A 12,997-nucleotide genomic window follows, 5' to 3' on the forward strand; every position below is an offset into this window, starting at 1 on the left:
CAATAATCAAATGCCTCCTTTTATAATAATAAAAACAGTGTCTCGCTTGGGAGGGTCCCTCCTCTGTGAGTTGTTATACCAAAGTAAGATGCTGCGCTTATCGTAAACCATCCCTTTATGTAGTTCCTTTTGATACAAGAAGATGTTCTCAACCACTGAAGGCCAAGCATTTGATTCTTGAAAATGTACAGATCTTTTGCGACATGATAAGGCGAACTGAGTTTCTATCAATAATCAGGACTCTTTTTACACACATTTCGCGATTATTATTACATTACTTCAAAAGGAATATATCGATAAATATAAATAAATATAAATTTAGAATAGCGACAAAAACTTGAGACACACAATGCCACTGAATAAAGTTTGTTAGATAGAATAAATAAAAAAATTTGTGATTCGAAAGTTTGGAGCTCTTTTTCAATAAAATAATTTGAACCTAACCATTATATTTACCACGCAATAGAAAAAAATATTAGCAAGAAGGAGGGAGTAAAATCATAAAGTAAGTTAATAAAATAATTATTAATAGCAAATAGTATGGTATGAATTCTACGAAATTATTTTATTTGCATATACTTTGTTTTCTTAGCAAAAAAACGAATAATTCGATAAGATTGTAGTATTAATTTTTTTATAGGTGCATATGTATCTTTTCTAAAAATATTTACAATTTTTACTGCTTTTGATCATCTGCCGATGAACATTTCATATTCAAGCACTTCAGTTTGTAGTTGGTATTGCAAAAGAGTGTTTGACACATTTTATCACAGTAGGTAGCATCCAATGAATTAATTGCGCTCCAAATTGTATATTTAATTTCAATCAATAATCAAAATTGTAGTTTGAAGATGTTACGGGATGTTACACTTGCACTTAGTAAAAATCGAGCAAACAGTATAATTGTACATTTATGTACCTAAAATGTAAACTTCACACCAATGTTACATTAATATTCGTTTTTGGGTGATTTTATATTTATAATAATATAGATTGTTTCATTTACCTCGGATAATTTAATAGATCTATAATAATAACTGATGCGGTGAATATGGGAGATAATCTGTCGATATATTCCTCATACTGCATATCAACGATTCGAATCGAGGCTATATAAGTACCCAATTTTATTCGGGTAAGGCTTTTAAATTATTTTTCATCTTATATATCAAAGGCGTAATGAAACATTTTTAAAGTAAACTAAATTGAAAAACCATGTTAACATTGTACAAGCAGGCCTAAAAAGTGAGGCAGTATTTGCTGTTGGCAGACCTTTTGCTTACAACTAAGGGAAGAGTGATCCAATTATTGATTATTTCAGTCAAGTATAATTTTATTCTGCTAAATAATGCAATTGTCCGACGGAACTGCTTTCTAATCCAGGACAATGTTCCGTTTATTCTGGAAGATAGCTGGAAACCAGTATGTTTCCTCTATGCCGGCTCCATCCAGCCATAAAAGATTCTCCTGCAGTAGTTCATTGATCACCTAAAACAGCGTAAAGAGTCACTGTAAATGGGATGCATATACAAATACATCAAATAATAAACTAGATAAAAATTAGAATTCAGGGAAGAAAACGCCATATAACAAAATTGCATGTCTACGTGAAAGTAACAGTTAAATGAGTACAATAAAACTAGAACTAAAAATACAGAATAAAACATTTTGTTACTCAAGTCAAATGAATATATACATAAACGAAAATAAAACTTATTTTAAATGAGAATTAGTCATTGCATAAATATTAAATACAAGTAAAGTCCGCTAAAAGGAAGCCGCTTCTCTCACAAGTAGTATACTGAGATCAATGCAATGCGTAGATAAATATGTCTAGTTTTTACGTCCCGTGCTACCTTCTTCAGATGCACTGCATGCCAGATTATAAGCTGGCTATCGGAATGTTGAGCCTTGCCTGGGAGGTTTTTGTCACAACTTGAGTTTCGTAAAAATTTAAGCGAATACTTAGCACAGCGGCCTTTCAGTTCATCAAATTGTCTTGATAATTTTTTCTTGGCTCCAGATTGAATTGAGAGATCTCGAATAAACCTAGGAGACAAGTCCATAATAAGTCTATCGCCGCATGTCTTGTGAAGCTCCGGGATCCTCTCTAAATCGGAAGCCTTGAAGTGACGCCTCTCATTCAAACCTTCTGGTGCGAGATACATGCATATAACCAGCTGCTGACACAATCTTCCAATAAGAAAATTGGAACTTGTGGAACTGGGAGTATGCGAAAATTTCTAATGAAGTCGCCAAGGCTTTTTGAGTCTGTTTCCTGCACCTTGAGTAAAGGAGCACTAGCAAAGGAAAATAACTTACAGATTTTATGATGTTATCGTCAAAAAGCGAGCTCAGCGTCTGCTGTGAATCTCATTGCTTTGATGTAAACGGAATTAATTTGCATCTGACAATTTGAAGCATAATGAAATAAGGTTTGGGTTAAGCGAAGCTGTTTCACGTGAGAGCCACTCGTTCCGTATATGACAACATCAACCTCGTATTATAACAACATTGAACGGGTATTGCAAAGGCTCGCTTCCTAACTTCCATAAAGAATGGTGGAGACGTTTTTATTACTCGACCACATACATAATATTTTGTAGCAGTATCAGCCAAGTGTCCCAACAGAACTTAAAAAAGGAAATAAGACGAATGCAAGTAGTGACCATTAGGGAGGCGGCAAACGAATGGCTAATGGTTTGAAAACACAAATTTCTGAAAATGCATAATCCTGAAGAAAGGGCGTACTAGGACAAGACAAGCGCTTGAACCCGCTGCATTAACTAAGACAATTAAGGCTAAGACATGCTGGAAAATTAAGAAGCGACTACAGCAAGCCGTAACTCAAAACGATTGGGTCATTCCGACCGGTGCAAGTTTAACGTAGCAGAAAACTATTTACACAATTAAAAACCACTAAAAGGGAAATCAATAGAAGACAAGACGACTAACATCGTTACTACTTTTAAACATAAAAGCGCCTTACGTTTTTGGAGGCTAAAAATCATCACCTAAACGAGATAAAAACGAGAGAAGGGTGCCTATTCTGGAATTACATAAGTCGCTAAATGCTAGAAAAAGGGGACGATTTTCTGGTAACTTGTAACATCAAATCCCAGAATGTAAATTACTGTACCAAAAGTGAAAAAATTGTTGGGATTATGTTAATTCTATCTGCCAAAAACCATAGATAAATCCTCATAAATATTACATCGCCAATAAGGCCAAGATTCAATTCCCATTTAGTCCGTCCAGAAGTTTAGTAATGATCTTTTTAAGGGAGGGTTAAGGCTGAAACATGGCTCCAGTTTAGAATCCAAAAGAAAGCACTAGTAAAATAGGAAGCACATCTACTAACTAAAAGCCACACTGGAAATCGCAGCTACTTCTACTCGGTAGAAGATAAAAAACTGTCTCAGATCGCATCTGCCCCAGGCGAGTCATTTCGAAACAACTAATTATTTATATACAAAATTAAAAAAAAAATATATATATAAAGCAATTAATAAAAAAAAGCACAAGAGCGATTCTCCAAAAGTAAACAGCTGCCTGCGGACGCTGCCGACAATCGTCCTGCAGAGACGCATAGGCTAAGCCGAATACAGGCTAGTTTTATGTGCTATGATGCAAGAAGTGGACATGCATAATTTTGAAACAACTCGGTAAGCGTTGCTCAGAAATCAACACAAGTTGGCTTCCCCGCTTTTAGCTACTAAAGCCAACAGTAAACTTCTGCCCTTCCTTTTGTGTCATCAGAACCCCTATTGTCGGTCTTGAAAAGTCTGCATAGCTAATCTCTGACATCAAAATCTATCGTGCTATTTGTGGCTGATTTAAAAAGAGCTAAAAAATTTGTTATCTGAGCCGTCTTGCACTATGAAGTCGAGTAAGTTAGAAAAAAGCAGAGCATCAATCAAGTTTTCAGAGTTCTTGGTCATTAAGTAATGTACGCTTAGAATTTGTTCATTTTAAACGACTTCATTATCTTTATCGTTTGCGTGTCTTTATGTATCTGATGGTATTGATTTGTCCGGGTGTAATGTATACGTATGTTCGGGTGTAAGAGCACTTTGTTTCGGATTCGTGGGAGCCAACCATCTGAAGTGATGCTTAATCCTAGGATGAAATGTAAAACACCAAATAATTATTTGGTCTGTAATGGGCATTGAATTGCTATATCTATCAGTAAAAAGCTATCATATTTAATAGAGGAATGGGTTCCTGAAAAAAATCATCTGACCGTGCCATACCAAGAGACAAGCGATATAAATTTTATTATCAATAGCATACATTTATGAATTGACTCACCTTCACGCACCGTTGAGTTGGCCAGTTATACTCTTCTTTGAGAATCGTTACACTCACCTGTAGCAAGAAATATATCAGCTGAATATCGTCACTCTATGAGGTAAATAACAATATACCGATAACTTTACTCAGAACAGAAACATTCCTCATTCGGTGATAACTTGTATTATTGGTCCATATTTTGCCAAAATTAGGATTCCGACGGGCACTTTCCAATTAACAATACTACACTGGGTGTTAAATTAAAAAAAAAAACAGAAGACGGCACCATTATTATTGATTGGATTTTTCAAAACACGAAAGCAAAATAAGTGAATAATTAATTTTATCGATACCATTCCACGATGCTTTTCACCAGCCTGAATTACTCCACTTTGGTCAACCGAAAGTTCTCTAGCGATGCTTTGAATGTAAGTCTCAGGTCCCGTCTGGATCACTTGAAAGCCGGTGCCAAGAACGCGGATTTTTTTAATAGACGTCAAAATATCCGATGCACTTATATCACCTCGATTTTTACCTGGAATCAAATAACAAGATATAAAAGACGGTATACGCATCGTGGTTCATTAGAGTACTGCACACTCGATATAACTTGGATTATATTACTAGGATTCTCATCTAAGATAGATAATAACTGATAAACCTCCATTTGTTAAAATAAAGCGGAAAACTGAAAAAAGTTTCATAAAACTTACCTCTCCGAATGCGATTCAAGAGTTCGGTAAGTGAAATTAGGCCTCCGTTCACGTTCTGTGTGGCAAGACAAATTTCGATTATTTGGACAGCCAATTCATAGTATAAATCCCCGACGCCCAAAAGGTTCGCCCAGAAGCCTTTGGATGACGCTAATGGATCGACACCGATATTCGCACACATCTCCTATGGTTATATGGATGAAAATAGATAAAAGCTTCAATTTCAGTTACAGGCTTTTCTTAATAATGCTGTTAATATAGAACGACAATAAAATACCTGGCTCTCACAACGTTGTAAATCGTGGGTCCAAAAACTCAGTGATAAACAAACCGAAATAATTTTTCTTAGAAACCATTTGTAATTAAAATAGTTTGTTATGCATCCTTACTTGATTGAATTTTAATAGAAAGAGAAAGAATTCATCCTGGCAAAAAGTAACCAATATTGCTCCAACTTTCTTTATAATTAAAATTTAAAGGTTATATGTAACTGTAGAGTTAAACAAGTACCTGGAACCTCCGCCTAAATTCAGGATCTTTCTGGATCGATTTCGCATGTTTGGCAGCGAACTCCTCGAGCTTCCCTTTGAAAGCTTCTATTTGCTGATCCAGCTGTGTAAGTTCTATTGCGGCCAGTTGATCGCCTTTTTGGCGAAATTTTTCTTCTGCCAACCGGGATTTCTGCACAGCCGCTACTCCGACGCGGCGCCGCATTTGGGCTTTGAGCTTTGATATCCCTGCAAATCAACATGAATATTAAGTTCAATGTAGTTTCAAGGCCATACCTTTTTTTCTGAACTTATTAAGTTTAGTATTACAGCATCCTTTATCACTAAACAAAATCACATTAATTACGCAGCATGTTCCCGCAATGGTTTAATGATAACGTTTTTCTCTGCTAACAAGAGCCTATCAGGTGATCCAGATTCGAATCCGGCCAAAAACACATTGTCTCCGGCCAAAGTTCTAGGAATAATTTCTCAAAGACACTAGTCCTGCTAGCCTTTCTGATTATGTGAAGTCTCCTTTTCTGTTAAGTCTTTGACGATAAACTAGACACTACTACCATACTCGAAAAGCTAGATGAAAGTCAACTATGAAACTTGTTTTGTGGTTACGCAGCATATTCTGGACCAGTTAAATACCATATAGGTGTAATAATTTTTATTCCGTAAGCAATTGCTCTGCGAAGCCAATTTTGCCACGTTGCCTTTCAAATAGAGATTTGAACGTTCTAAAAGCAGGTGCAACTTTCATTTACCTAGACGGGTGACTTAGTGGCCTGTTTTCATATAACATGCTACTCAGGAGAAGGTTTCATCCCATTATTAGCTTATTGCTATTATGACGGATCTGTCACTTACTGGAAAGAGTCAGGCCAATAATTAGATCTAGTCTTTTTTCGGCATACGTAATTTAAATGATCAGTAACAGTCAATATTTACAATATTATGAGGTATTTTCGGTGATAACATGAATCAGAAGAAAATAAATCATTATCATGACTAAAGATTGTTACGGTTAGGATCATTTTATTTTTCGAGTATACTTAACACTGTGTTTCTATAACAAACCAATGGAGGACTTCTCCGATTGGCAACTAAGGAGTTGCTATTAAAGAGCTCGTTAAATAAAAAAAGTGTTACAAACATTTTACTGTCATAAAGTAACAATTGGTGCTGTGTGTTTATTTTGAGCCCTTTATCCGGACAGTTTTTCCGAGCAACGCTAAGCAACGCATCTAGGCCTATCGTATAAGGGACGAGTGAAAGTCAGCTATGGAAAAGTAGTACCCCGCCCTGATCAAATTTCCATATATCATCTATTCCAAAGTTTTAAAGAACACATTTAACGAACGCTGATTGGATATTCACTTATGCTTACAACTGCTCTCATGATATACTGATGACATCTCTCCTTTCTTGACATTCATTCTTCGTTCTTTGACATTGTTAAAGCAAACAGCTCTATCAAACTAACAATAAGCTGTATCTATCCGATTGAGCCGTTACTGCCTCAATATATTTAAATAAGTTTAAAGTCGGTCACTGCCGAATAGCTGACTATTGCTTCAGAGGTCCAGCTCCTTTCAACACGAAATGGAGTGTGTGTATCTTCAATATCGAACCTAGACCACTACGTGTCTCTACGTTTAGTAGGTAAATGCGTTACTACTCAACTACCCCATTACGCCTGAACGTATTCATGCAACACAGACATTTTACCGCATTCATATATTAAGAGTATTACAAATCAAATTCAAGCTATTATTCATTGAGCTAATCACAATGGTAAGATCACGACCCGCATCCAACGCAGGTCCACGATCAGCCATCACAATGATTAAATACGATAAGGAAACCGACTCAGTGGACTGCGCCCCATGTCACAGGGGTGATGGGACAGACAAAACAATGTTAAGGGACAGCAGAATAACAAGAAGTAACAGTAATACATGTTACCTTATGGGCAGCCAGTTGGGTTAGATCAGGACTTTTTGAGCAGTCATATAAACACGTCCAAAAATTCTACACGATCACAAATTTGGCTAGTTATTATATATTTTGAACTTGGCAACAACTGTATGAATAGAAGTTTTGCCAAACATTTGGTGGGAAGGTTGGTTAAGAGTTAGGTCCGACTTCGACAATCGGAATCAATAATAATGCAGTGTGGAGATCTAGTAGTAGGATTAATTCAAATAAGGGCTAAAGAACTAAAATTGGAAAACTATAAAACCTAGAAGACCCGACAGCGAAAAAGATCGCCCTATCGAAGATCTTCGTCGATAAGAAGGAAGTTCCAGAGCTGAAAACTGCTAAAGGAAATTAAGTCAGCTAGGTTAAGGTTCCTAATTAGCTCATCTAAGAAATACCGGAGAAACCGGGAACAAAAGCAGCGTGTAGTTCAGGCGCACCAGCAGGGAACTTCATTCGTTTCACTAACTTCGGCCTGGGCTATAAGTGACTGAGCCACTCTAGGTGGCATCTGCTTAAGTAGCATAATGATATATTTTATACGTTCGATGAGGAAAGTCACTAGCTTCCACAATGGGGACAAAGCATGTCGTTGCCTTTCGATGAGCGAATGGTCTTACATTTTGTCTAACGTCACGACAAATACTACCTTGGCTAGACAGGTTCCGAATTTAGTTGGGGCGCTATGTATTCTCGGGGGCAGATGAGGGAAATTCCGAGGCAGACTTTCACAGGCCCAGTTTTCGAAGGCAACGCTTGTGAAGGAGTCGAAATTTTTGACGAAGTGGAAAAAAGTCATTATCCCACCTTTCGGTAAACTACTGCTTACTTTAAATATATATGTTACACCAATAGAGTAAAAAGTATACATAACTGATTTAATTAAGTCCAAGAGTCTGCTCGTTTTGATCCTTTATATTTGAAGATATTCTTGTAAAGTTGTGCATAGTTATCACACGCTGCAATGACCTACTGCCGACGCTTGGAAACTACCTGTTGTCGTTAAGACAACTTTTCAGGCTTCCGCAAATACCAGCGTCTTTATTCTAAATCCGAATCTAAAGCCTCTTCGAAAATACTGTATCATCCTAATGAAACGAGTAGCGTGTAGTCTCTAAACTATTATTTAATACGTTATACAGAACTTTGATCATTCTCCTATTGTGGATATATTTTTACATGAAGTGTATATACTTCCATAGAGGATATTTGGATCCGATAAGCATCGTTGTAGCTTCGCTAGACTAGGCAAGATAGCCGCGATCTCTAATAATAGTGAAAGTTACTACTTCGTTAAAGGTATTTTAGTAGCGACACTTTCAAAAAGGTGCCACTAATATTATGCCAAATGAAGCTAACGCTAGATTGCAAGTGGCTACTTAAACACAATGACACACAATAGAGAACGACAACCTTTTTTTGTTGTTGTGATCCAACTCAGCCTCTATTGGCATGTTATTACCAAGATCCAAAGCATTTTAATAATCGCTGAATATATGCTAGCTAATTAATTCCTATTGATTAACAGAGGTGTAGGTATAGAGCTCACGATCTTTTTTAAAACCTTAAACTTCAGCCATCTCCCCACTCATTTACTATGGAAATGTTTCAAATTAACCACACAGTAACCGTGGATAGAAACTACTATTCTTTTTTGCTTGTTTCATAGAATTTACTAATATCAGTACCCTAAGTTCTAACCAACGATTATTTCACACTTGTTGTACCATTGAAATGTTTCAAACACAGAACCGGAAATATGGCTGCTTACGACTCAATGGTGAGGACATCGAGCATCATTAACGGATATCGATTGTCGGACCGAAAACTTACTTGCCCGGTGTATATATAACGTAACTTTGAGTGGCGTTCGAACCAATAATAAGCCTCTCGTATCATCGATTTGTAATATATATCCAACCTTTTTAAATCAATGGACATTCAGGGGCTGATAGGAATTCTTTAGTTATGCGTGCACATCATTTAGAGGCAGGTGAATTTAAAATGAAGAAGCTGCGGTGATACTTAGATGATCCATGCAGTGGCAAACCTTATCAATCGCAAACGCATTACTGTTATAGTAATAATAATAATACTGATTTACGGGCTACAAGTTTTCAAAATAGTTCATTAAACAATGAGTATAAGCTTCATCTCACTTATACTATATGTTATTTTTTTTCTGCCTTCACATTTACCTATGCCCGAAAAGTCGACCTATAGAATATATAAAAATAGTATCAGTTTCCCCAAGCTACTTCCGTCCTCAGTGTTCTACTTGGAATTCCAATTAATTTTTCTTTGCTTGTACTATTTGAATTTAAAGTCTGACTAATGTGAATTTTGTCGTGCATTATTCTGCTGATGTATTTTTTTTATTATTCCGAATAAATCCAAACAGGCTAGTCTCATTTAATAGTAGTTGCAGTCGCTGACCACCTTAAATAGGAAAGATGCAAATTAACGGCTAAATACTCGACGAATAGTTTCCTGGCTGCTCATATCGTCTACCCTAGGTGCGAATAATTCGGCCGAGACAAACGCAAGACTCGTGATTGATCGCGAAGCTTTTGACCATTCGATAACGACGGACATCATAACTTTTTTCATACTACTTGCTCATGAGGGAGACAGCCATTTGAAAAAGCACGTGCTTTGTCGTCGGAAAATGCAGGAAGGCTTTGGGCCATACAAAACTATTATGTTTGACGACAATTTCCTCATCACTTGAAAAGCAATTCTTTGTTTAAGCTGGATTCTCTTACAATTGTTTAGTCATTATAACTATTGTATGATTGCCACTGTCGCATCGTCCTTTTGTTCAATAAATTCCTTAAAACGTACAACACCACTATTTTATGGTAAATATGGATTACAAATTCATGGTAAGCGCACACTAACAATGTACACAACGAACTTCTGGGTGATTGCTAAAACTACTCTAAAAATGAAAACATCACCAGTAGCAATTTTATTCTGTTGACGCAACGACGAGTATCTGTGTTATTCACGTATTCTCTTATTTTGTTATACCAGATCCTAGGGTTGGTTATACGAGGTCAGTCTGCATTAGCTTTATATATTGATCTACGTAAATAGTTAGTTCATTCCAAATGCACACTGCCAACACTATATTAAAAAATGAATTGATAAAATCAAATATAATTTATAGACACATAGACAAAATCTAACAGGTTGTTTCCTACTGACAGATGATATGGGCAGTCAGCCAGAGAATAAATTGTTTGTTCTTGGATCGAAATGGCGGTACTCAGCTTCGATTGAACACCATCCAATTTAAACTGAAAATACTAGCAGAGATTCCACAGAGCCGTCTTATTTTTTCTGCTTAAATTACGGGTTTGTCGCGTATAAACGGGTGGTTTGCTCTATTTTCTTGGTTAAAATTTAGTTTTGAATTCTAGATGAGAGGTCGACTGGCTGCGTCTGTTTTCATCGTATAATCTGAGTAGTGCTTTACTTAGTTAGTTTCCTTCATTTGAGGTTTAAAGTTTCGCAGGTACATTCTTGACAGTGTCATTGATAGCCATAGCGACATGTTCGACGTTCTTTTCCGTCACACCGCTCATTGAAATACGGCCATCGTTCATGAGGTAGACGTGATGCTCCTTGATCATGTGAGCCACCTGGTTCTCGCTGAGGCCAGTATAGCAGAACATACCAATCTGATTCGTAATATGTTCCCAGCTGCCAGGCGTGTTCAGAGCGATGAGTTTCTCCTTGAGGACCGCCCGCATGTGGATTATTCTTGAAGACATCTCCTTTATTTGTTCTATCCATTCGCTAAACAGACCTTCGTCATTAAGTACTCTCGAGATAATGCGTGCCCCATGGTTTGGCGGATTTGAGTACATTGCGCGAATGTTCACAGCTATCTGGGAAACTGAGTTCTTCAGAACAGTCTTATCATTCACCACTATCAATAGGTTTCCGGCACGCTCGTTGTACAAGCCAAAGTTCTTGGCGAAACTCTGGGCACAAAATAGCTCGAAGCCTTGCGAGACAAAATAACGCAGTGCCCAACTGTCACGTGCAAGATCACCCGAAGCAAAACCCTGATACGCGCAATCAAAGAATGGGAAATGATTTCGCGCCTTACAGATTTCAGCGAGCTCCTTCCACTGCTCTTGGGTGGGGTCAACTCCGGTTGGGTTGTGAGCACATACATGTAGAATTATAACCGAACCTTCGGGCGCATTTTGGAGGTCTTCCTTCATTCCTCGGAAGTCGAGACCCCGCGTCGCCGGATCCCAGTAGCGATATGAGTAAATATTAGCAAACCCGGCGTTTCGGAAGACAGCTTTGTGATTTGGCCACGTTGGGTTGCTGACGTAGACATGAGTGAAACCGGCTATTCTGGCGAGGAAATCGGCACCAATGCGCAAGCTACCGGTGCCTGACAGTCCTTGCACGCCAACGGCGCGTCCCTCCTTAATAGCCGGATTGTCCTTTCCAAGGATCATCGACACGGCAGCTGAGGTAAACGTATCAATGCCAGTCATGCCGAGATACTCATGATTGAGACTTTTACCCATCTCCTCTGCCAGTTCCATCTCGACCTTCTTAACAACGGGTAAAACCCACGGTTTACCGTCATTGTCACGGTAGGCACCAACACCAAGGTCGACCTTGCGCGGATCCGGATCGTTTCGGTAGGCCTGAGTCAGAGCGAACACAGCAACTGGCGGAGCTGCTTGGACAGCACTAAAACGCGAAGTCATTTTTAATACATGGACTCGACGACAATAGCAAGATAAATCTCAGCAGACGTTCAATTTCAAATGCCTCAACGCCCACGCTTGGTTCTCTTTGAATCAATGCTACACCAAGCGCGATGATTCAGCCTTTATCACTCCAAGAAGGAAACAAGCTTATCCTTCAAAGCACTGATAATAACGCGACAGTCAACGTTTGCAGCGACCTCTCTAAACAGGAATGACAGGGTTTTTGCTTTTGTCAATACCGTAAACACACTGCCCTCCGCGCTGTAGGCCGACGAATATTAGCGCCAATGTAACACCGTGTCTGTTGACGCGGGAGAAGGCGCTGAGAGAAGGTTGAGTACAGACGAAAGAACCATTAACCCTAGAATGGGAAGAGGACACAGACTAGTTTGGTGCTGCAAGCTCCTAGGCCTTAAACTTGTAAACTACACTGGGTGTAGGGCGAATTTGTAACAGAAAAATCATAAAAAGTTACCAATTGACGACGGACCTAAAATCCAACAGCCAGTGGAACAGGGTGGCGAAATTTTCACAATCGGTAGAGTCGTCCTATTAGATGGAGGCAATTGTTATCATCCACAAGCCAACTCTGTCACCTACTTAGTCCTCTGTATTCCTCTGCTTGACGTTCCATCGAATGACACACATGAACTAAATCAGGTTATGATAGATAACGACGATATAACTGGCATCTTTCTGTATTCGGGTGACTGACAATGATTGCAGCTTTGTCGTCCTCGAAATTGCTTACAAAAACTGAGCACCACCA

At 38.2% G+C, this 12,997-nt stretch overlaps 2 protein-coding genes across 3 annotated transcripts; both read right to left on the reverse strand.

Moving 5' to 3' along the window:
• Positions 1–541: 541 nt before the first annotated feature.
• Positions 542–12,859, reverse strand: lsn (vacuolar-sorting protein SNF8). Of its 2 annotated transcripts, none has more exons than XM_022788954.2 (6): positions 12,719–12,859; positions 5,517–5,743; positions 5,007–5,190; positions 4,647–4,828; positions 4,312–4,368; positions 542–1,488 (listed from the first exon to the last, which is right to left on the reverse strand). In XM_022788954.2, the coding sequence occupies exons 2-6, from the start codon at positions 5,718–5,720 to the stop codon at positions 1,375–1,377; spliced, it is 741 nt and encodes a 246-aa protein (XP_022644689.1). In that variant the 5' UTR covers positions 5,721–5,743; positions 12,719–12,859; the 3' UTR covers positions 542–1,374. The 2 variants fall into 2 exon arrangements, with proteins under 2 accessions (XP_022644689.1, XP_086833201.1); XM_086977075.1 differs by having other exon boundaries at positions 12,704–12,842.
• On the reverse strand, positions 9,837–12,856 carry Got1 (Glutamate oxaloacetate transaminase 1). Its single transcript, XM_086977072.1, has 2 exons — positions 12,719–12,856; positions 9,837–12,589 (listed from the first exon to the last, which is right to left on the reverse strand). Exon 2 carries the CDS (start codon positions 12,223–12,225, stop codon positions 10,990–10,992), a length of 1,236 nt encoding a protein of 411 aa, XP_086833198.1. The 5' UTR covers positions 12,226–12,589; positions 12,719–12,856; the 3' UTR covers positions 9,837–10,989.
• Positions 12,860–12,997: the final 138 nt, after the last annotated feature.

This window comes from Varroa destructor, unplaced genomic scaffold (genome assembly GCF_002443255.2).
Source record: "Varroa destructor unplaced genomic scaffold, Vdes_3.0 BEIS01000001.1, whole genome shotgun sequence".
In the NCBI taxonomy this organism is placed as follows: Eukaryota; Metazoa; Arthropoda; class Arachnida; order Mesostigmata; family Varroidae; genus Varroa; species Varroa destructor.

Bases quoted from the DNA above. Each gene is read 5' to 3' on its own strand.
- lsn (XM_022788954.2), bottom strand. From the start codon at position 5,720: ATGCGGCGCCGCGTCGGAGTAGCGGCTGTGCAGAAATCCCGGTTGGCA. The intron at 4,829-5,006 runs GTAAGTTTTATG...ATTTGATTCCAG, and splicing joins CTTGAATCGCATTCGGAGAG to GTAAAAATCGAGGTGATATA. The intron at 1,489-4,311 runs GTGAGTCAATTC...ACGCTGTTTTAG, and splicing joins CAACTCAACGGTGCGTGAAG to GTGATCAATGAACTACTGCA.
- Got1 (XM_086977072.1), bottom strand. From the start codon at position 12,225: ATGACTTCGCGTTTTAGTGCTGTCCAAGCAGCTCCGCCAGTTGCTGTG.